General features: G+C 43.2%; 1 protein-coding gene across 1 annotated transcript in view; it reads right to left on the bottom strand.

Annotated features, from left to right (window-relative positions):
* Positions 1 to 2,238: 2,238 nt before the first annotated feature.
* Positions 2,239 to 22,847, bottom strand: part of HS3ST4 (heparan sulfate-glucosamine 3-sulfotransferase 4) — a 441,164-nt gene continuing 420,555 nt past the window's right edge. The window contains exon 2 of the mRNA XM_050773838.1: positions 2,239 to 4,301. Within this exon, the coding sequence (XP_050629795.1) occupies positions 3,665 to 4,301 (637 nt within the window). The 3' untranslated portion in view covers positions 2,239 to 3,664. The remainder of the gene's footprint in view (positions 4,302 to 22,847) is intronic.

Raw genomic sequence — 22,847 nt, forward strand, 5'->3', positions numbered from 1 at the left:
CTGCATCATCATCATCATCACTATTCTTGTGTCAATGAAGTACTTTATTCTTTTCAAATACTTTCCCATCTATTAACTCATTTTGATCATCAGAAAAACTCTGGGTGGTAGGCCAGCAGGAATTAAGTACACTTATGTTACAGATATGAAAACTAACATTCATATTGATAAATCTAGTTGTCCAAGACACAGACAGAGGCAAGGATAAAACCCAGTGACCTCTTTCCCGACCATAGTGAGGCAATGAGAAGTTTTCTTTGTGAAATAAAGAGGTGGGTGAATGAGAGGGGGAAAGAGTTGGGGTCTTAAAGAAGTGAGGCTCAGACTGGACTCCTAGTGCTAAGGGATTGAGCAGGCCACACTATCCTGAACCTAAAATCTGATCCGAGGGGCTCTTGAAGTTTGCAGGGAATCCCAAAGAAGGGTCACATATTTACTAAAGTCGTGACTTTCATACACAGTCCAAAAGATAAATGGGCTGCTGGATGCTTTTGATTATTATTGTTGTGTTTTGAGCTCGTAGGTCTAAGTCAAGGTTTTCACAACTTTCAGGTACAGAATGATATTGGCAGAAAGAGACGAATACAGGAGCAATGACAGCTGCACTATTTGGGAGCATGAATTCTCCTTTTCCCGTCTCTGAACCACACGCAGCAGCCTTCCCAGAGCCATGAATCATCCATTTGAGGGAAAGGAGGGGGATAGAAAATTAAACATAATTTATGCCTTGCTAATTGAAATCAAATACAAAATTCAATCTCCCGTGAGTTGCAATGCTCACGTTTAAATAGAGCGGAAGTATTATTAACCTGACTCTATTTCAGCAAGTTGACTTAGCTTTTCTGGATAGAAAATAATTCCTTCATCAAGTCTCCACATTGCAGAAGGGGACATGGCTAAGTGGTTCACTCCCAGAGTGACAGGATCAAGCTAGAGTAGACACTGAAGAAAATGGACCTTAAACATGACAAATTTGCATTTCTCTTCAGAACCACGAGTTTTCAACTATAACACCAAACACTATTAAATATAAAAACCCCCTAGATCCCAAGGCTTAGCCCTCTGCCCTCTTTCTCCAGGGAATTTTAACCTCCTGTTGTATGCAACGATGTATAAATAATTTAAGGGGGCTTCTCCACTTTTATTTCCCAGGTGAAATGGCTTATTCACCATTGGCTAACCACATTACAAAATGGATTTGCTTGTCATATTTTGGGGATGTATTTATGTGAGGACACATGTTTTGGAGGCAAGTCTTGATGTTCTGGGTTTTTAAAGACACACAGACAACCAGGGAGATGGAAAATGGAGAGTAGGTATGACTGAGGGTCCAAATGAATATGTGCCTGTCCAGAATGGAGGTGATGAGAGTAAGCTAGATTAATAGGTCGTTTATTTCTTCAAAGCATTGCTACAACCAGATTCTCCTTTGACTGTCTAAGTTATAAGGGCAACACTTAACCCTCTTGCCACTGAACTCCAAAAGAGCACACGTTTCTGCAGGGAAGCCATGACACTGTGGAGGTCACTTCTCTTGGAAATAATTCCCAGAAAAGCAAAAGCATAAAAGGAGGTAGGAGGGAGGGAGAGGAGGCAAAGAAATACACAGGAAAGTCTTTTCCTCCAGTTGCTCTCAGTTCCAGCTTCCCTAAGAATATTTGTGAAAGGATGAATTCCTGAGCCTCGCCTTAGAGTTTCTGATTCATGAACAGATCTGAAACAGAGCTCAGGAAGCTGTAAGCTTGAACAAACTCCATGGCTGACTCTGATGGGTAGGGAGGACTGAAACTCACTCACGCCTTGCTCTGCTTATGAAACCAAACCCCACATGAGTCCCACAGTTTGCCCTTCTAAAAATGAGTGCGTTTTCTTCCTTCAAATGTGTATGTATGCATTTTGATCTGTTTCTTCTTTTGCATTGAAAGTGCAGGTATATGGGTTGCCTTCAGCTCAATAACTGCTTTATTATCTGGAAAAATGATTTGTAAGGCTGTTTATGAATCTGGCATATCAGTCCATTCCTTGCTGGGATTGGTTAAGATAGGAAAAGCTGCACTCCTTTTAGGACCCACCTGCTTTGTACTATTGCAAGATTTATTGTGCTCTGCAGACAGAACCTTCTGAACATTCTTGACTCTGGGACTTTCCGGCCGTCTCAGAGAGAGGATGCTCCCGGCATTCCAGGGGAGGGGGGAAGATGGAGATGATCAACACAAACACAGCATCAAAACCCATTAATCAGGTTGCATTAAGCTTTATAATAACACAGTTTTCATTTAGCGGGAGAAATGACAGTTTAATAACAGCTGAACAGATTTAACTCCCCCCACTCATATAAATTTCCAGTTTTACTAGAACAATTCCCGGTTTTGGAGACCTGTGAACAAGTGCTTTATGTCAAATGATGCATTTTAATTGAATCAAACTGATGGGAAGGGACACTTCATTCAGCAGCCCTTGATGGGGATGTCTGCAGACAGTCCTTGCTCACCCCAACCCCCATAAACTGGATCTGATGAATGGAGTCAGCTTTCTTGCCACTACCCCACTCTCTGCCATCTCTAAATAGAGAAAATGAAGCCCGAGGTGGTGGTGGTGGGGCAAACTGGAAGAATGATGACTGCTCCTCTCCCCATTACATGGCTAAGGATTACTCCTAATAACAGACTTGTCAACTTTCTGGTCTTTGCCCTTCTGGGGACCTAGGGGACAGAGTTCACCCCCAAAAACATGCCTCAGAACCATAGTGCTTGGGAGAGATGGGCTTCAGGTAAGGCAACCTCCCACCAAGAGGACAGGATTTCTTCTTTTACCCCCAGATATGGCCACTCATCTCTGCCAGCCTCAGAGCTCTGACCTCAGTTACAATTACTTTACTCTTAGAGCAGCCCTGTGGCCCTGATCTGAACACAAAAGCATACGCTAAGCTTCTCCACAACCCAGGATACTCATGAAGAGCGAGACCCAACCCCATTTAGAGGGCTCTTGGAAAGAAGGCTTTGAGGGGTGTCAGCTTTTATTTTCCTTCGCGCGCGCGCGTGTGTGTGTGTGTGTGTTTGGTGAGGAACGTGCATGCCTCTGCCTTCATGATGTGGGGAGGGAGGAAGTCAGGGGTTGTGGAATGAGGCCTTTAAAGAGAAGACTACAAACACCTTAGAGGGAGGACCTTGCTCCCTAGGAGTCCTGGAGCACTCAGCCACAAAGTACACTCTGGAGAGAAGCCCAAGCAGAGGTGTAGACAGAGTGCCCGTGACAGATACAGGGCTAGAACCCTGGCTCCCCAAGCTAAAGTGAGAACCCCCATAAAGCAGACCCTTTTTGTCACTCACATATACATTAATAGCACTGTCTCTGACATTGACAGCTATTTATCCTCTGTCTTCAGGCTATATTAACTAGCAGAAGATAAGAATGAACAGTGGGTTCTGGTGGCCATCTGGTCAACCAGATGCTGCTGCCCAGATGGGCCTGGTTCCTCCATGGGGATGCCGTGGGATCCACCTGTTTGCCTAAGCTAACAGCACTGGAGGCAATCCTGGCTGCATGAAGGAGGAGGAGATCTACTTGGCACTCCAGCAAGTAAAGCTGCAGAAGCTGCGGTATTCAAGGACTCAGGCAAGGAGCCTCCTTAGCTATTGACTAGCCTTCTTCTGCCTCTCTAGCCTCATTTATCACCCTCTTCCTGTTCCCACTGAAAATCTTGGCCAGTCATTTGGTAAAACATCATGTTGAAGGGTTTGTAGAATTTCCTCAGTCTGTGGATGACATCTGGGTCGATGCGAGGATGAGTCCGACCTTTGCTCTTGCCTAAGCACCTCGGGGCACTGCTGTCTTCCGGCTTCTTTAGGCAAGGGAACCCCTTGGTTTTGTTGAAATAGAAATGCTTCTCAGTCACAACACGTTTGAGGCCTAGAAAATCCTGTACTTTGGCCATTTCCCCGGCGGGGTCCACAATAAGCCGCTCACCACTGACAAAGAGGATCTGGGAGAGGGGGAAATACTGGAGCCAGTTTTCCAGGTGCAGAGCATAGATCCCTATTCGAATGGCACTCCAGGAAGCATCGATCAGCCCGAGGGTCCGGTTTTTGAAGGCCAGCACCTCAAAGGTGGGGATCTCGGGTTTCTTTGACAGTGTCTGCGTGTAGTCAGAGATGGCCCTGGTCACAGGGTTTCTCACCACCACAATCAGTTTGATGTCCTTGGCCATGGAGTGAATGCGCTTGGGAGCCTCGTTTGTCACAAAGTAACTTGGAGTCTTCTCCATGGTTATTTGCCCATCCAAAGTCTTGGGCATCACATTTCTAGGAGAGGGAGGAAAAGGGAAGAGAATGGTTATTCCTATCCAGAAATATCTTAACTTCTTCCTAACCAGAAATATCTTACCTTCTTTGCACAAAATGTGTGATATAAACAACCTAGTTTGCAACCACCAAATAAAATTGATAAACACTTGGAAGTTCTTCTTACCTATATCTCCCGACTATAGTCTTATCTTGACTATGTATTATCAGAAAAGGCAACATAAGGCATATGCATTCTCTCCTGGGAACGTTATATCCCTTATATATCCCTAGGTTTAAATGGCTATTCTATCTCTTACCAGTTATGTTTAACCTAGATACACCCTTGATTTCTCTACATACTAGTTGTATAATCCCTGAAATGGAGATAATGATAGCACTGACTTCACACTGTAGTATAAGGATTAAGGGAGATAATGCTTAAAAAGCATTGAACAATGAAGCTGGCATGTGTAAGAGCTCAATACATTAAATAAATTATTATTGTTGTAGTAGTTTTTAGAAAATCTTTGAGCTCAACAAGACCTCAAAGCTTATCTAGTCCAGGATTGGCAAACTACCTCCTGCCTCCTATTTTCATATAACTCACAGATAAGAATGATTTGTAATCACTGAATTGTTGTTGGAAAAAAAAAAACCAAAATGATAATAATAATAATATTTTGTGATGCATGAAAATTATATAGAAATCAAATTTCAATGTTTATAAATAAACATCCCTTGGTACACAGCCACACTCATTCATTTACATATTCATCTAGGCTGCTTTTACCATAAAACAGCAGAGCTGAGGAGGTAACACAGAGGCCATGTGGCCCAAAGAACCTGATGTATTTACTCCTTGTTCCTTTAAGAAAGAGTCTGCTGATCCCTGACTTGGTCCAAAGGCATTATTGTGCAAATGAGAAAACTGAAGCCTAGGGATGGGGAATAAACAGACAGGCTTTGTGACCTCAACAAATTGAATTACATCTTTGAGCCTTATTATCTTCATTTGTAAAATCCTAAAACCTACCTCAAGTCCCAGCACTTTGAGAGGCTGAGGCAGGCAGATCACGAGGTTAGGAGTTCAAGACCAGCCTGGCCAAAATGTTGAAACTCCGTCACTACTAAAAATACAAATTTAGGCCCGGTGCAGTGGTTCACGCCTGTAATTCCAGCACTTTGGGAGGCCGAGGTGGGTGGATCACCTGAGGTCAGGAGTTCAAGACCAGCCTGGCCAACATGGTGAAACCCCATCTCTACTAAAAATATAAAAACTAGCTGGGCATGGTGGCGGGCACCTGTAATCACAGCTACTCAGGAGGCTGAAGCAGGAGAATTGCTGGAACCTGGGAGGTGGAGAATGCAGTGAGCCGAGATGGAGCCATTGCACTCCAGACAACAGCGAGACTCCATCTCAAACATAAAAAAATAAAAGAAATTAGCCAAGCGTGGTGGCACGTGCCTGTAGTCCCAGCCACTCAGGAGGCTGAGGCAGGAGAATCGCTTGAACCCAGGAGGCGGCGGTTGCAGTGAGCTGAGATGGCGCCACTGCACTCCAGCCTGGGTGACAAAGCGAGACTTCATCTAAAAATAAACAAACAAGTAAATAAATAAATAAACAAATAAATAAATTCAGTTGAGAATAAAACGACATATAAAATGAAATATCTAGCCTAGGTCTGGTTCATTTTATGGGATTTTATTCTTTCTTTGCTCTCAGAATTGTCCAGCGAGCCACTGACAGATCCCATAGCAGGGTCCGCATCTCTTGGTTCCCTTGCTAAGGCTGCTCCTCCACTCCCATTCCTCCATCCAAGTTTGCCTCCAGAGTAGCCTTATCTTATTTGGGAGTTCCAAGCTATTAATATTAAAGGGGTTTGATGCCATTTTCCCCTAATCTCAATGAGGCAGGCTTATCAATGATAAAATGAAGCTTAGAATGCCATTATACAGTCAATTTGCTATAGGCATATGTAGACCAAAGTTAATTGACGATAAACCTGTTCAATACCTGTCAGTACAGCAGACCATCTGCCACCATGTGCTCCATTAAATCTATTCACTTCCAGCCTTGCACCAAAGTGGTACATTGAGGATTACACAAGACCTCTTTGTTATGATGACATGCTTTTAAATGTCTTAGCTAATAAAACTTAATACAGATGAAGATCCCCTAGCTTCTCCTACCATAATTAAATTTATTTACTATCGCGTGTGTGGAGAAAGAATGACTTTTCTTTTATCTCTAATTCACATGCTCTGTCAATAATTAATTGCAACTGGGTTTTGAGCTTTCTCGGCAAGCACTTTTATGAGGCAAGAGGAATTTGCCTCGTAGAGAAATTCACAAAGAGCTGGATGTCGTTAGGGTGTAATGGTTGGGCAGCGTGGTGTTTTCAGATCAAAGCAATAGCCCTGGCCATAAACAACCATGCTCATCTTGGAGTGACATATTCTCCAAAGTAGTTTGAATGCCTTTGTGTGTGTCTGTTTGGTTCTCAACAGATCAATTTGTCTAATTTGGAGGAACAGGGCTAAGGAGTGCAGCCCCTGGGAATCAGATTTGCCTGAATTAAGAGTTCCGATTACCCATGCTACCTTGATGAAGTTATTTAACCCATTTTGAACCTTAATGTTTCATCAAAGAAAACAGGGTTAATAAAAGGCCATGCCTCACAGGATTTTAACGAAGATTAAATGTCATAATGCAGGTAAATCATTTAGGATCGTGCCCTTTCAATGTTAGAATTTTTATAACTTAAGCCAGCTGGCCAAAATCAGGATTATTCTTACAGCAATTCTTACAGAAGGGCAAGGAAAAAAAAATACTGCATTTGACGAAATGGAAAAGGCTGAAAAACATGGGATCTAAGGAACTGATCTAGAAAAAAGTATACTCTAATTCATGCCAATATCATCAATTGCACTTCCAGGTCTGGAGGCTGGTGTGCAACAAGGGAGCTACCATTACTTCAGCCTGAGTATAGGAAATATACTGACATCTTATTTTTATTTCAAGTGGAGAGATATATTCCCTTGTTTTATTATGCAACTCATATCAGATTATAAAAATATTAGATAAATCTTGATGCAAAAACACATCATCTGAAAATAGCTATTTTGACATGGCCTTTTCCAGATTTTAGTTCCTCTGATGTATTTTTGTGTGTTTATTTTGTTGCTTTTTTTTTTTTTTTTTTAGTGTAGGAGCAGCTGCTTGACTTTTCTTTTCATCCATTCTTCACCTTTCCCTTCATAGACCTCAACGTTTCTCTTTGCATTGAGTGCCATTCAAATTCATCTCCTTTACTTCAGCTGATTGACAACCTGTCAAGATCTTTGTGGATCTTGAGTCTTTTATCTGAAGTGTCTGGGACAAAATGGTACCCAACGTATAAGCTGGTAGATTTAGGAGAGTAGATGTGTGCCTAGCTCACTGCTTGTTGCAAAAGGAAGTAAGAAAAGGCATTGCTGAAGGCTTTGGAGATGGTAGAGGGGAGCAGAGGACCCTAAAGAGCTTTGACCATCATGCTACCCATGAATGTGAAAAGTATATACTTTAGGAGAGTTTCTGCATTTGGGGCACACATGGGGAGACTCTCATTGAGTCATGATTCAACCAATGTGGCATGAGTTATCCAGTTATTTTGTCAGTAAGAAGATAACCAGTAGTTGCTTAAAATCTGTGAAGGACAAAGCTCCCTTTCCTTAAACTGATTCTGAAACAGTTATAGTCATTCATTCATTCCATAAATGGTCACGTATGGGGAATGTAACAGTAAACAAAACCAATGCAGTCCCTTCCTCCACTAAGCTACCAGTCTAGCTCCTGCAGCTGATACATAAAGAGCTCTTTATAGCATCATACAATGAACTATTTAAATCAGCAGAGCGGGCATCATTATTACTCCAGTTTTACAGAGAAGGAAACAGGAGCAGAAGCTAAAGATTTGTTTCAAGGTCTCACTAAATGTGTATGTTGTTTCTAAGTTGAGTGGCTGAGCAAAAGTAATTCAACACCAGGATCGGTGCCTAATACCAGGCCCTGGCAAATAACAGGTTCTCAGTGCCTATCTGTTGAGTGAATAGATGGGTGAATGACAAGCCATTAATCTCCACTCCTAAGTGTAGGCCAGTCCTAATATTAGGTTTTTGTTGTGATAGGTTTTGATGCCCCAATCTTCCTTTTCCCCACCTTCATCTCACCAGGGGTCTCACCTGGGCCTCCAATCCAGTAACTACTTCCAAACCATGCTGGTCTCCCCCTTCCTGTAAGATTAGAGGAGGCATCTCTCCTGTGGATAGGACCAAAACCCTTGCTAACCTAGGCTTTGGATCTTATTCCCTTCCAACCTTTCAGGCACTTTTGCTCTCCATTTCACTTCTCTCTTCTAGGTTTTAAGTAAGTTCATTTTAACTGCATCTGACACTGCAATATACTCATGTTTTCACATTTTGGTGTGCTTGAGGAACAGAAAGAAGACCAGTAATGCTGGAGGGGAGTGAGCAAAGGTAAGAAAGTCAGAAAATAGGCTCAGAGAGACGGACCGGGAATAGACCATGGAGGGCCTTGTGGGCCATGGAAAATGTACTGGAATTGTTTTCCTTATGTGATGAGAAGCCACGGAAGAATATCTCACAGAGGAGTATGATACAATTTACACTTAATTTTCTTTTTCTGGTAACGTTGCTGAGAAAAGATAGGAGTGTGGCAGAGATAGAAGGAAAGTAACCTGCTAAGAGACCATTTTAGGACAGAAAGAGAGAAATGGTGGGGGTCTGGGTGTAGGTGGAGAGGGCAACACAGAAAGAAGTGCTCAGAATGGGAATTGATTTTAAAATAAGGCCAGCAGTCCTTAATGATGGGTGGGATGTATGTGCAAGAGAAAGAGAAGCATCACAGATGACACCAACATTGTTGGCCCGTGCCAGTGGCTACATGGTAGCACGGTTTACTGACGTGGACACTACTGGGAACAGGGCAGGTTTTAGGGGAAGATACCAAGCCTAATTTCAGACTTGTCATATGAGATATGTCCTACATACCCAGGTGGAGGGATTGAGTAATCATGTTGATGCAGGAGGCCGAAATCCAAGGGAGATCCCGATGAGAAGTGGACATCTATGTCATGTGCTCAAGTTCCACCTGCCAGGGAGTAGGGAGAAGAATGTGTGCCCTGTTTACCTTTGTTAGAAGAAGACGTGACTGTCCTTTGCCTATGCTGGGAGTTCCCTCAAAACTGAAAGGTGTTCAGATGCTAGGTATGCCAAAAAAATTTTGTTTTACTTCATTAAAAAGATGTTCATGAACTTCTTCTAATTCCCAGAGTCCTTGTTAACCATCTGCATTACAGAGCTTAGAATAATGTCATAATATGATTTTTTCCCCATGTCCTTCATGGCTAGTCTCAGTTCCTTGGGGACGCAGGCAAAGTTTTAATCACCTTTGTATCCCCAGTGCCAAACATAGTGTCTGACACATACTAGCTGCCCCATTACTATTTGTGGTTATTGGATGAAAGACAAATGACATTCCAATGAATACACGGTCCCTGGAAGTCAGGAGAATTGAGGCAGTTTGCAGGACATGGCATATCTAAGTAGGTGTTCCATGCATGGGTTCAGCGTTTCTGTTTCCTCCCATCCCTGTCTGAAAGACCATGCACTTCAGCATGGACCATATGGTGAGAAAACACTGCATCTGGGCTTGGCACAGCTCGTTAACAGTATCTTGGGCGCTCAGAGCAACCGTGACATCAGCGTCAACACACAGTCCTGAAGCGCGAACCATTCTGCAAGATCACACATCTGCTCTCACAGCCCCAAATGTTTATGAGACACTCTCCAACTCACTCACCCTGTCCCCACTGCACTCTCCTGGTCCTGGTGCTTTGCTAAGAACAGCCCAGTTTCTTTTTTTAAAGAGTTAGGGTCTTACTCTGTTGCCCAGGCCGGAATGCATTGGTGCGATGATGACTCACTGCAACCTTGAATGTGTGGGGCACAGCCACTTTTGAACACAGGTCAGCCTCTGGGGTCCTCAGAGGAAACAATAACAATAGCTAACATGCAGCCTCGACTGACACAGCTATTCACTGAGTGCTCACTCCATGCTATGTTCTGAGGCTGAGAGTTCAAACTCTGAAGCTAGACTGACGTCTCTAAGCATTTTCAGACAATGGACTCACCAGCCCAGCAGTTAAGATCAGAGACTCCAGGAGCTAGACTTACCAAGTTTGCATCCACTGATTAACTGTGTGATCCTGGGCAAATTACTTAACTTAAGTAATATGGGTCTATTTCATTATTTGAAAACCAGGCATCATACTAATAATTCCCCTTCTCATGGGGAGTTTGAGAGGATGAAAGGAGTTGATATGTAGAAGAGTGATTCTCATATGGTAAGTTCTCAATGCAGTAGCAATTAATTTTTTTTTTTTTTAGACGGAGTCTCACTCTGTCTGTCACCCAGGCTGGAGTACAGTGGCACAATCTCGGCTCACTGCAAGCTCTGCCTTCCAGGTTCACGCCATTCTCCTGCCTCAGCCTCCCGAGTAGCTGGGACTACAGGCGTCCACCACCACGCCCGGCTAATTTTCTTTGTATTTTTAGTAGAGATGGGGTTTCACTGTGTTAGCCAGGAAGGTCTCAATCTCCTGACCTCGTGATCCGCCCGCCTCGGCCTCCCAAAGTGCTGGGATTACAGGTGTGAGCCACTGCACCCGGCCGCAGTAGCTATTAATTTTTAAAACAACTCTTAAAAGAAGGTTTTATTATAGTCCCCACTTTAGGGATCAGGAAACTGAGATCCAGTGAGATGGATTAATTTACCCAAAGCCACAAGAGGTGGAGTCGCAATTCAATCCCAAGTCTGTCTGACACCATAGCCCAAGCTCTTGGCTACTGCCTGACAATGCTTAACCAAACAGCAAAACCTCAGCAAGGTTACATGACTAGACCAAGGTCACTTGTAGGTGGCAAAGTTGAATCTTAAAAGGAGACACATCGTATGTTGTGCAAAGCTGAGCTATCCCTGACTTGCCACTGGGAGTTACAGAAACCCAGACCAGAATCCCTAGAAATTCTTGCCAGATCAAGCTACATCATTCAATTTGTGATATCTCTCTCCAGGGCCTCCTCAATTGAAGCAAATGGATACTATCATGAATGTCGAGGGAGAAAGCAATCAGCCGTATTAGATATAAAGTGTTCATTCTCTCTGGAAGGGTCAGGAGTGGAGCTTGCCTTTGGCTTGCCTGAATTACAGGTGTGTGGGCATCTTACATTTTCCCAAATGCATTATCCAGTGGAACAAATGGTGCATAAATTAGCAATATTTTCTGAGCCCTGCTGATGAACCCAAGAGGATGGTGGTTAGAGCAAGGGCATGGGGTGAAGCAGGGCCAGTTCCCCTGCACAGAAGAAAGAAACTCACTTAAAATTCAATGGAGCACCTGCTTACTTGCCAAGCACTGAGGAAGGCAATTTCACATATTATCCTAGTTAAGTCTCACAAGTACCATACAATTCACTTAGCCCATTGTAGAGATGCAAAAACTTGGAGTCAGAAAGACAAAGAACCTTGTCCAGGGATGCAGAGCCGGGACCTTGCCCTGCCCAGTTATGCTGGAAAGTTCATTGTGTTTTTCAAACCAAAATTCATGAATTCTGAAAATCTGAAGGCAAAAAGTCAAACCATTTGGAGACCACATTCTTAAACAGAAACCCAAGAACAGGATCTGTACATATGGTCCTGAAGCTCTAGGGCTTTCAGTAAAATTGCAGCCAAGAAAGAAGGAATCCTGAGTTATAGTTATGACTTAATAGCTAACTTGCTGAATTAAGTAAAAACATGGACTTTCCCTCCCTGGACTTCCAATTTCTTTGCAACAAGAGGGTCAGGTTAATAGATAGTCCCTTGTTAATTTCACCGAGTATGTATTGGTGCTTATTACGTACCAACTGTGGGGTATATGTTGATAATAAAGCAGGTGTGGTCCCTGCCCTTCAATAGACTGTATGTTTTTGGAGGAAAGGTCTGTATATCCCATTTAGTAACATGATCTGTGGTTCAGATGGGATGTCTTTGCAGTCCCATCAAACAGAATGATATGTGCCAAATCTCAGTGGCATTGCCACATGCCTACAAGAGAGGAGACAGAAAGGAATGGACAGAGAAGAGGAAAGGAGGAAGAGGAGGAGCAAAGGATGAAGGAGACTGGAAGGGAAAATAAGGAGAAATAAAGATAAGAGGAAGAATGGGAGGAGAAGGGGAAAGAGGAGCTGGGCTTGGAAGATGCACAAATAATTCAAATACTGAGAGAAAATGAAGGATGCATCCCAGGTTTAAATAACACATGATCACACATTGGGAGAAATTTTCAAACTGAGGTCTCTAGCAATATTTGTTGTTTTAAAGTTTGTGCCAGGCAGGTACACGTGTTTTAGGATGAGAAGGTTTAGGTTTGTCAGAGACATTCCACTGAGGTTGTAGCGGCAATAGCCCTACTGAAGCAGGCTGAGAAGGTAGATACTCATTATTCCCCATGGTATCAATGAATAATCTGAGGCTCAGAGAAGTTAAGTGTCTTGCCTAAGATCATACAGCTCGTATGTGGCAGAGTCAGGATCTGAAACCCAGCAGAACCAATGCTCCTTAACCCTATTCAATGTGTCAAAGGAGAGGAAGGCCCAGAACAGAAATAGAGGCAGGAGGAGGAGACAGAACAGTGACTTCAGGTGGAGAAATGAGGGTTTGTCAATATTCTTACTCTGGGAAAGAATCCCTCGTAACAACAGACATGAATTTTGTTTTATTTTGTTTTCTTTTGAGTAAGGGTCTCACTATGTTGCCCAGGCTGGTCTCAAACTTCTGGCTTCAAGCAATCCTCCTGCCTCGGCCTCCCAAAGTCCTGAGAGTACTGGCGTGAGCCACAGTGACTGGAGCAGACATGAAAGTTTACCAGGTCTTAATGCATGGCAGCAGGGATGTGGTCCAGATCAAGGAGACAACGTTTAGGAATTTCCTGCTTAATGGCTTTGATTTTCCCAATGACAGAAGAGTAGGGTCGATTGCTGAGCTTAAGGACCTTGGGAGTGGGACTGAAAAGGGAACAGAATGTAGCTGGATGATATATTAACAATTTATGGATTATGAAGACCTATTGAGAAATTATCTTATGCTTGATTTTGCTTCCAGAGACTCATCTGGAAGACAGAGGACTCATCACCACCCCACCCACCACCACCACCATCACACACTCCCATTGCCAAGGAGGGCAGCTATTCCCTTATGAAAAGGTCTGGCTAATTTTTATCTCCAGGGAAGGCGAACATTCTCTATTTTGTGGACTAAAAAAGATGTTACAGCATCCTAGACAAACCCACTGAGAGGTCTTCATGTTTCAAAAATCTAGGTCTTACCCAGGGTTTCTTAACTTCAGCACAGTCAACATTCTGGGATGGATAATTCTTTGTAGTGGAGGCTGTCCTGTGAATTTTAAGATGGTCAGAAGCATCCCTGGTCTCTACCCGCCAGATGCCATGGCACCCACCAGTCATGACAACCACAGATGTCTGCAGACATTGCCACATCTCCCTTGGGGGTCCAAATGAGCCCCGGTTGAGAGCCATGAGTTTAACCGATCTAACCAAACTGCCCCGACTTGTCTACCCAAACCGCCTTGATTTGAATCTAGGCTGTGCCCTTCCTTACAGGTGGGGCTTTGGGCAAGTTACCTAGCCTGTCTGTGCCTAGATTTTCCCATACATAAAATGGAATGATAATAATAATTGTAACACATATCTCAGAAGGTTGTTTTAAGAATGAAATGAGTTCATGTTTATTGCACAAAACATCATAAGCGCTGTATCAGTGTCTGCTATCATTATTATGGGTGTGGTTATACCACTGAGACAATCTGCAGGCTCCATGCCAGCTCCTGAAACAGCAAATATCTGAGATTGCTTAACACAGAGCTCTGGATATGGGAAAATTCCTTTGTGGATTTTTGTGTGGTTGAGCACTAGGCGTTAAGTTTTTGAAGACCTTCTGGCCAACATTGACTCAGAGGGTGTGCAGACATCTACAAAGCCAAGCCTCGTGTGACCAAGGGAAGATGAGGGACACTCTCTTATGGCCCTGGGTTGTGCCACAAGCGGTGACAGAGGCGAGTCTGAATAATGACTGGTAAAGGACTTCTGTTCAAAGTAACAACATGAGTTTCAAGCCAGGTTTAATTTGAGTTAGAACATAAGAACCTTTCTTGGAACCTAAGAGCTAAGGAGAAATTTATCTGTTCTACCAAAGATAATTAGCAACATGCACTGAGTATCTAGCTGAAGTTGGAAATTATAATTTGAACTGACAATGATCTACTCAGCGTACAGGGTCCAGGTGTACATTTAGAGGCGTGTGCCAGGCAGGTATAGCAGAATGACCGAGAGATAAGAAAACTGAAGATGCCTGTGAGTGCTCAAGCCTTGGGCCCTATTTCTGTCCCAGCCAGGTGATGAGTGTAGGAGTTTAGGAGGGAGTAGATGAACAGGAAGACAGTGAGGACTAAGGACATAGAAGGCTTGATGTAGACACTGGACATGAAGGCTTGACTGCCCCTCTGGGTATAATGTGAAGACAGAGCTGAATTATTTCCATGCTTTTCTTGATGATTCTACTAAGGCAGGGGTCCCCAACTGCTGGGCTGCAGATCAGTACTGGTCCGTAGCCTTTTAGGAATGGGGCTGCACAGTGGGAGGTTAGTGGTGGGCCAGTGAGCATGACTGCCTGAGCTCCACCTCCTGTCAGATCAGCAGCGTCATTAGATTCTCATAGGAACGTGAACCCTATTGTGAACTGCGCAAGCAAGGGATCTAGGTTGCACGCTCCTTATGAGAATCTAACTAATGCCTGATGATCTGAGGTGGAACAGTTTATCCTGAAACCATCTCCACTCCACCCCCATCTGTGGAAAAATTGTCTTCCACAAAACTGGCCCATGGTGCCAAAAAGTTTGGAGACCTCTGTGCTAAAGCAAAAACAATACTGATGAATTTCTGAAGACATCATCATAAACAAATAAGGTGAGAGAGCAGACTCTCAGAAGAGCTACCAACCAGAAAGAAGAAGAGAGAGAATATGAGAATAGATTCAACTTTGAGAACTATTTCAACAAATGATGTTCATGATGCTCTTCTGAGTACACCCAAGCATCATAAACTGCTTTTGGATGGACTTTATCTCAAAGGATCAGAAGTTAAGGACACTGCCTATGCCATGGGGCCAGTTCCTCTTACTTTGTGTCCAGAGACATAAGAAAAGACAAATAAAAATTAGAAAAGAGAAAGGCCCTTTTCAGGCCATTTCCACCTCTGTAGCAGGTTGGCTCATAGCTTTTCAAAGGTAGTTTTTACTCTCTCACATGAGTATAAAGAGGACTTTGTAGTTCTTCATCAACTCTAATGGTGTTTCCACTCCCTCAATAGTCAAGAGCAGGTCACATGTAATAGAAGGTCCCCACATCTACGTTCTTGGGGCAGGCTCCAAAAAGAAACTGTCTTGGTGGATTCAGGACATGTGGCACTTTCTCTAGTGCTCAGAAGAGTGTGTAGGGGTCACAGGCATGTCTGAATACCTCACGAGAACATAGAATTCTATCACAGAGGGTTGAAAGCCTTCTATCCCATGCTCTTAACAGATTTCCATATTGTTCTCTTGTACTACATATGTTTTCCTTCATGGGATCTGAGCTTTGGAACCCACTTTACTTATCCAAGTAATTACAATTTTTAAAAAATTATTTTATATATCAGAACTATATACAATTGCTTATTAGTGTTTCTTAAAGGAAAACCAGTCATTATACTGAAATAAATCTTAGCTTAGAGAGAAAAAGAAAAAAAAGAAAACTACAGAAAAAAAACTCTTCGTTTGTTCATTAATTTAGCAACTACAGCATGGCAGGCACTCTGCTAGTATTAGAAGATAAAACAAAGAGCAAAACCTTGCCCTTAAAAAGTTTTTGGGCGTGGCACAGTGGCTCACGCCTGTCCTCCCAACACTTTGGGAGGCCGCGGCAGGTGGATCACCTGAGTTCAGGAGTTGGAGACCAGCCTGACTAACATGGAGAAACCCTAAACCCATCTCTACTAAAAATACAAAATTAGATGGGTGTGGTGGCACATGCCTATAATCCCAGCTACTCAGGAGGCTGAGGCAGGAGAATCACTTGAACCTGGGAGCTGGAGGTTGCAGCAAGCAGAGATTGTGCCATTGCACTCCAGCCTGGACAGCAAGAGCAAAAAATAAAATAAATAAATTAAAAAAAAGTCTCAAAACAAAAAAACAAGTTTTCATTTTCTAAAATAGTAAAGATGGTGGATATATTATCCACCATGGAATACTATTCAGACATAAGAAGGAACAAAATAATGTCTTTTGCAGCAACTTCAATGGAGCTGAAGGTCATTAATCTAAGTGAAGTAACTCAGGAATGGAAAAGCAAATATCGTATGTTCTCACTTATAAGTGGGAGCTAAGCTATGAAGGTGCAAAGGCATAAGAATGAATAATGGACTTTGGGGACTTTGGGGGAAGGCTTGGATAGGGGAGTGAGGGATAAAAGACTACATATTGAGTATAGCATACACTGCTCAAGTGGCAGGTGCACTAAAATCTCAGAAATCACCACTGAAGAGCTTAATCATGTACCCCAAAAACTATTGAAATAAAAAGTATCAAAAAAGAATTTTTCATTTTCTGAAATAGTACAAATTGCTTGAGAGGTCTCTCCTTATCTCCTAGGACTCACAGTGGTCAAAGACTTTCAGGGTGGGAATCACTGGCCAAGGGTTAACTGAATTCCAGAGCCCACAGACACCTCCTTTGGAGGCTGACCAGGTGCATCCTCATCTTGACAGAGGTGTGAGGCTAAGGAAGGGTTGAGTCTCTGGGTTCTGTCTCTGAACCATACTTGCTTTGAGCAACTCATTTTTGTCTTTGATCCTCAGTTTTGTCCTCTGTCAAAGGGGGATAATAACATCTCTTATTTATTCATAGGAAAAGATATCAGGCATCTTGGCGCGGAGAAAGTCTTGGTAACGCTCTCTCATGTTATCACTGCTAGCATAGTGGTGCACACTACGTATGTAGGTACCAACATCCCTGTCTGCTCCGTAGACAAAGGAGAAGAGCCCTGTTCAAATTCTTTTCTTTTCTTTTTTTTTTTTTCCCGAGATGGAGTCTCACGCTGTCACCCAGGCTGGAGTACAGTAGCGCGACCTCGGCTCACTGCAAACTCTGCCTCCCAGGTTCAAGCGATTCTCCTGCCTTAGTCTCCAGAGTAGCTGGGATTACAGGTGCCTGCCACCACGCCCAGCTAATTTTTGTATTTTTTTGTAGAGATAGGGTTTCACTGTGTTGGTCAGGCTGGTCTCGAACCCCTGACCTCAAGCGATCTGCTGCCTAGGCATCCCAGAGTGCTGGGATTTCAGACGTGAGCCCCAGCACCTGACCCTGTTCAAATTCTTAATCTACAAGACTATTACTGGTTGCATCATACATGTGCCTTTATGTAACTGATGGCTCTGATTGACAGAAATCCACCTCTCAAAAGGACATTGATGCAACCCAGTCACACAGCACCAAACAGCTTCAGTGCGGCATACATCCTAGTGAATTACTAGAAATCTCTTTCTCCTTACCACCTGAGGTGCCCAAGCATTTGGGAAACCTCAGTACTGGGCAGGGCTTGGTCATTCCACTGGGCCCATGCCTCAAACTGTAGGCATTCCTTTTATTTCTTTCTGTCATCCCTGACCTTTTGCAATGTGATCATTGGTTTTTAATACCAATATGACTGGTTTTTAAAATCTTTCATTGGTTTTTAATATCAATAGACCACCATATGATTAAATTAAACTCTTCTATATCATTTGATTTAGAAAGCACATATGGACAGAGAGTGACTATGAATTCAATAATCCCTTAAAATGCATTTGTGATTGAATCATCACTGAATCGACATGTTTGAAAGGTTGCCACGTGTGTGTGTGTCTGCGTGTGCATGCGTGTTGATATGTGATTTTTTTTTTTTACTTAGTTTATACTCAATGTTTAGTATCCATAGGGATGTGGAGGTCTCTTGCAATAATTCTTAAGTCCACACGTCGGGTAGCATGGATCTAAAAGCTAAACCACTGCCTACCTACAACCTCAGCTTCCATCATTGTCCTTATCCTGGCAACTCTCCCTCTACGCCTTTCTCTTTTGTGATTGCATTGTCTCACTCCAGGGTTCTAAGACAACATTTTCCCCGATTGTGAATTAACAAGATTATGGAACAAATTTCACCTGCCCGTGACTGGGGGTCTCACCTGGTGTGTACTTTGCTGATACTTTATTCATAAACATTCACAGAGTGCCCCTCTGCAGAACCTCACGCACCAACATCTGTTAGCTATTTTGTTGTGTTTTCTTTCCTTGGTCTTAGCATTTTAAAGGGCAGGTGCAATAATTAAATGATGATTACTGAGGCCTCAGTGTGTCTGCACAGGCACTCGTGCTCACAGTTGAAAAGACAGTGACAACAGAGGGCTCCCCTTGGGAAGCCTGTGCTCCAGATCTTTCCACCTCACACTCCACTCTGAGCTGTGTGCCAGCTCACCACTGCCTCGGGGATGCTGCCAGCCTGCCCTCCTTCTCATCTGCATCCTGCTGCTGATCCAAGCCCTGTTTGCTTTTGCTGAGTCTTATTCTGTCACCCTTCTGTGTGTCTGAGGCCTGCAGCCTCAAACAGCAAGGACCATCACAATTCTGAGCCTAAGAGCAATAAAGACACTACTCTTTAACAAGGTGACTGCCAATCTGCCAGGTTTCCATTCAGGTCTTGCCTTTTCCTGCACCACCCTTTGCTTTGTTCCACCTGTCTTTCAAGACACTACCATATTCTCCTGATGGAAGCTCCACTAGACGCATGCCCAGAGCATCGTTTATTGACTGCTTGTAGCTGTGCCTCCTAAACTCCGCCTTTTACCTACTTGGCTGAAGATCTCTAGAACTGCCACAGCTGACTCAGTCGCTGTCTGTCCTTGGGATGCTGGCTCTGCCATCCTCTCTCTAAATAACTTTGGAAAACCTCCTTAACCACCTCAAGCCTCAGTTTCCTCATCATATACAATTCCCATTTTATACAATGATTTTACACCATTCCAGTCACGAGCAAGATCCGTCTCAGAGCATGTTTTATCAGGATCAAAAGGGTTAGTGCTTAGGATGCACTTAGCAGGGTGCCTGAAAGGAATTAACTGTTCAGTACGAGTGTTAATTATTGTTGTTATTACATAGGAAGACCATTTCTTCATTGTGTATTCTCAGAGAATGTCATCTTAGGACCTGTGCTGATGGTGAGGTCATTTCATTTTTAGCCCATGTGCATCCTTAAAATGAACTTTCCTATTTATAAATAATTTGTACGTGTTTCTTCCTTGTGATCCAAGAGATCTGGTCAGCAAGACAGACAATGTTCAGTCAAAGCACCTGAGATTTTATTGGTGAAAGCGTTGCTGGGGTCAATCATGCCTGGCTGCAAAAACTTGTAAAATAAGTCAGTCAACACGGAAACATTCATCCATATGCATGACAGGTGTCAGTGTTCCTGTGAAGAGCAAGTGTGTTCTGCCGCACTGCCATGCACCAGTTCTAGAGTTTTGTTGCAATTGAAATTTAGTGTTGAAGGGAACTTGTACTTTCTGCTGAGTAAATTCAGCCAGGAGCCCCCTTTCCTCTACATTTGGCTAAGGTAGAAGAAGAATGACCTTTCTACAGAGTGCCCAGGCTAGAGCCTTCTATGTTGTCCTTGAACTGTTTCCTTCAGACACTTGCATCCCCAAATCAAGAGCTTCAGCTTTAATGATGTAAAATATAATCATAAATTAATTAGTACATCCTACTGTGCCTGAATTTAGACCTGGCTTTCACAGCTTGGGGTGCATAAAATACTAAACAGATTTTTAAACCAATCAGTCTGATCATACAACAGATGGAGGAATGATGGACAGACAGAAAAGGAGAGATGCATACACCTTGTGAGGTATTCACATGCATACATACTCTGCTATAAAGATTCTTATATTATCAGGCACTCATGCACACTAATTCTCTATGGAGTGTCTGTCACACACATACACACACACACATGCGTACACACACACACTTCCTTCAGCTTTTCCCATAATTGGCTCCTTCTCTTATTCAGGTCTCAGTGCAAACGTCACCTCCTCAGCTAGCAATCCTCCACCCCAAGAACCCCACCTAAAAACGTTCTCCTTCACATCAGCCTTTTCTGATCACTTCCTATGGCTCGTTGTTATCTGAAATTATCTTGTTCATATGTTCATTGCCTTGTGTAGAGTCCATCTGTCTCCTAAAGAATGCAAGCTCCTAAGAAGGAAGATGATTTTGCACTTTTATATAGTTTGTGTGCTCTCAGCATGTCACATAGTGCCTGGCGTCAAGTAGACCTCGATAAATACTTGTTGAATGACGGAAGAAATAATGAAAAGAAGAGAAGGAGAAGGAAAGGAGGGAGAAGAAAAAGATAGGTGAAAGAAAAATGTGCCCAAATTGAGGCAGATAATTATACCCAATAGATCTCCTAACACACCACACATTGCAGCATCCCCTCCCCTCCCCCAGCCGCCAGGTCGTGCCCACTCCAGGCTCCCTAACCTCAGGAGAGGGCACCCCCATCCACTCAATTGCTCAGCCTAAAACCCAGGAATCAGCACTGATTCCTTTTTTCCTTACGCACCCTGCAGCACATCCAGTAAGTGCATCTAGTCAGCCTGTCTGCTGCCTCTATTTCTAAAACACATTCTAAATTTAACTTCTTCTTTGCATCACTCCATCATTCCTCTGCCACTTTGCTATCTACAGCACTGCTTTCTCCAGCCTCGACTACTCTAATGGCCCATCTCTCCCTGTCTTGTTCCTCTAAATGCCATTACCCACACTGAGCAAGAGTGAGTTTTCAAAAGCCCACGCTAGCTGAGAGGGAGGCAGGAAATGCATAGTGGCTGAGATCCTGGACTTTTAGTGTCGGATGCTTGGGCTTAGATACTAATTCTGCTGTTTGCAGTGTATGCGATCCGGGATATTATTTAACCTCCCTGTGCTTTTAGTTTTTTAAATCAAAAATTAATAGTTTCATGATAAGAATAATGTTTCATTGATACTATTATTGTGAGGATTGAGTAAGCCAATATAGATAAAGACCCTATAATAAAACTACCTCAGCATTAGTTGTTGTTATTATTGCTATTATTACATCACTCCTGTGCTGAAATCCTTTCAAAAATGTCTCATCGTGTTCCAAAAACTAAGTCCCTTCTCATGGACTACAAGCCCTATATGGTGTGTTCTCCAACCTCATATCCCGTTTCAACAGAGTCCCAGCAACACCGACCTTCTCTGTGTCCCCAAACACTCCACATTCCTTTCCCTGCAGGGAGCTGGCATTTCATATTTCCTTATGCTGGAGTGATCTTTCCCCAGATCTTTGTACGGCTGGCTCCTCCTTGTCATTCAGCTCTTATATTAAATGTCTGGACCTGTGCCGTCCAATATGGAAGGAACTAGCCACAAGCAGCTATTAAATTTAAATTAACTAAAATTTACTAAAATTAAGAATTCAATGTCTCTGTTACACGAGCTGCATTTCAAGTGCTCAATAGCTACAAATGGCTAGTGGCTGCTGTCTTGGAGGTGCAGATATAGGATATTTTCATCATCACAGAAAGTCCTATTAGATGATGCTGATTTGGCCCATCCCTGCGGTTTTTGTGACCTCTATACGCAACCTAAAAGTCCTCTCTAGGCCAGGTGTCGTGGCTCAACCCCTGTAATCCCAGCACTTTGAACTTTGGCAGACTGAGGCAGAAGGATTGCTTGAACCCATTGCTTGAACCCAGGAATTCAAGACCAGCCTGGGCAACATGGCAAGATCTCATCTCTACAAAAATTTTAAAAATTAGCCAAGTGTGATGGTGCACACGTGTGGTCCCAGCCACTCAGGAGGCTAAGGTGGGAGGATTGTTTGAGGCTAGAAGTTGGAGGCTGTGGTGAGCCATGATCACACCACTGCACTCCAGGGTGGGCAACAGAGTGAGACCCTGTCTTTAAAATAGATCATCTCTAAGAGACTTTCTGTGACCATTCTACCAAAAACAGCCTCTGACCCATCGCTCTTTCCCATTGTTCTGCTTTATCTTCTTCAGCACACTTTGTGGCACTGGTCAGGATCTGGAATTATCTAATTTACTAGTTGGTTCACATTACTGCTGGCACCTCCCCACCTGAAATCAAGCACCATAATGGCAGATGTTGCCTTGTTCACTGCTGTATCGATATTACCTACAATAGAGCATGGTATATCATAGGTGCTTAATAAATGAACAAATAAATGATTAATAAATGGCTCCTTCTGGATATGCAGCTTCACATTTTCACATGTATACACACTCACTTTGTATACCCAAAGAGGCCACCAGCAGATGGGTGTGCTAAGC

The sequence above is a fragment of the Macaca thibetana genome, chromosome 20 (genome assembly GCF_024542745.1).
Source record: "Macaca thibetana thibetana isolate TM-01 chromosome 20, ASM2454274v1, whole genome shotgun sequence".
Classification (NCBI taxonomy): domain Eukaryota; kingdom Metazoa; phylum Chordata; class Mammalia; order Primates; family Cercopithecidae; genus Macaca; species Macaca thibetana.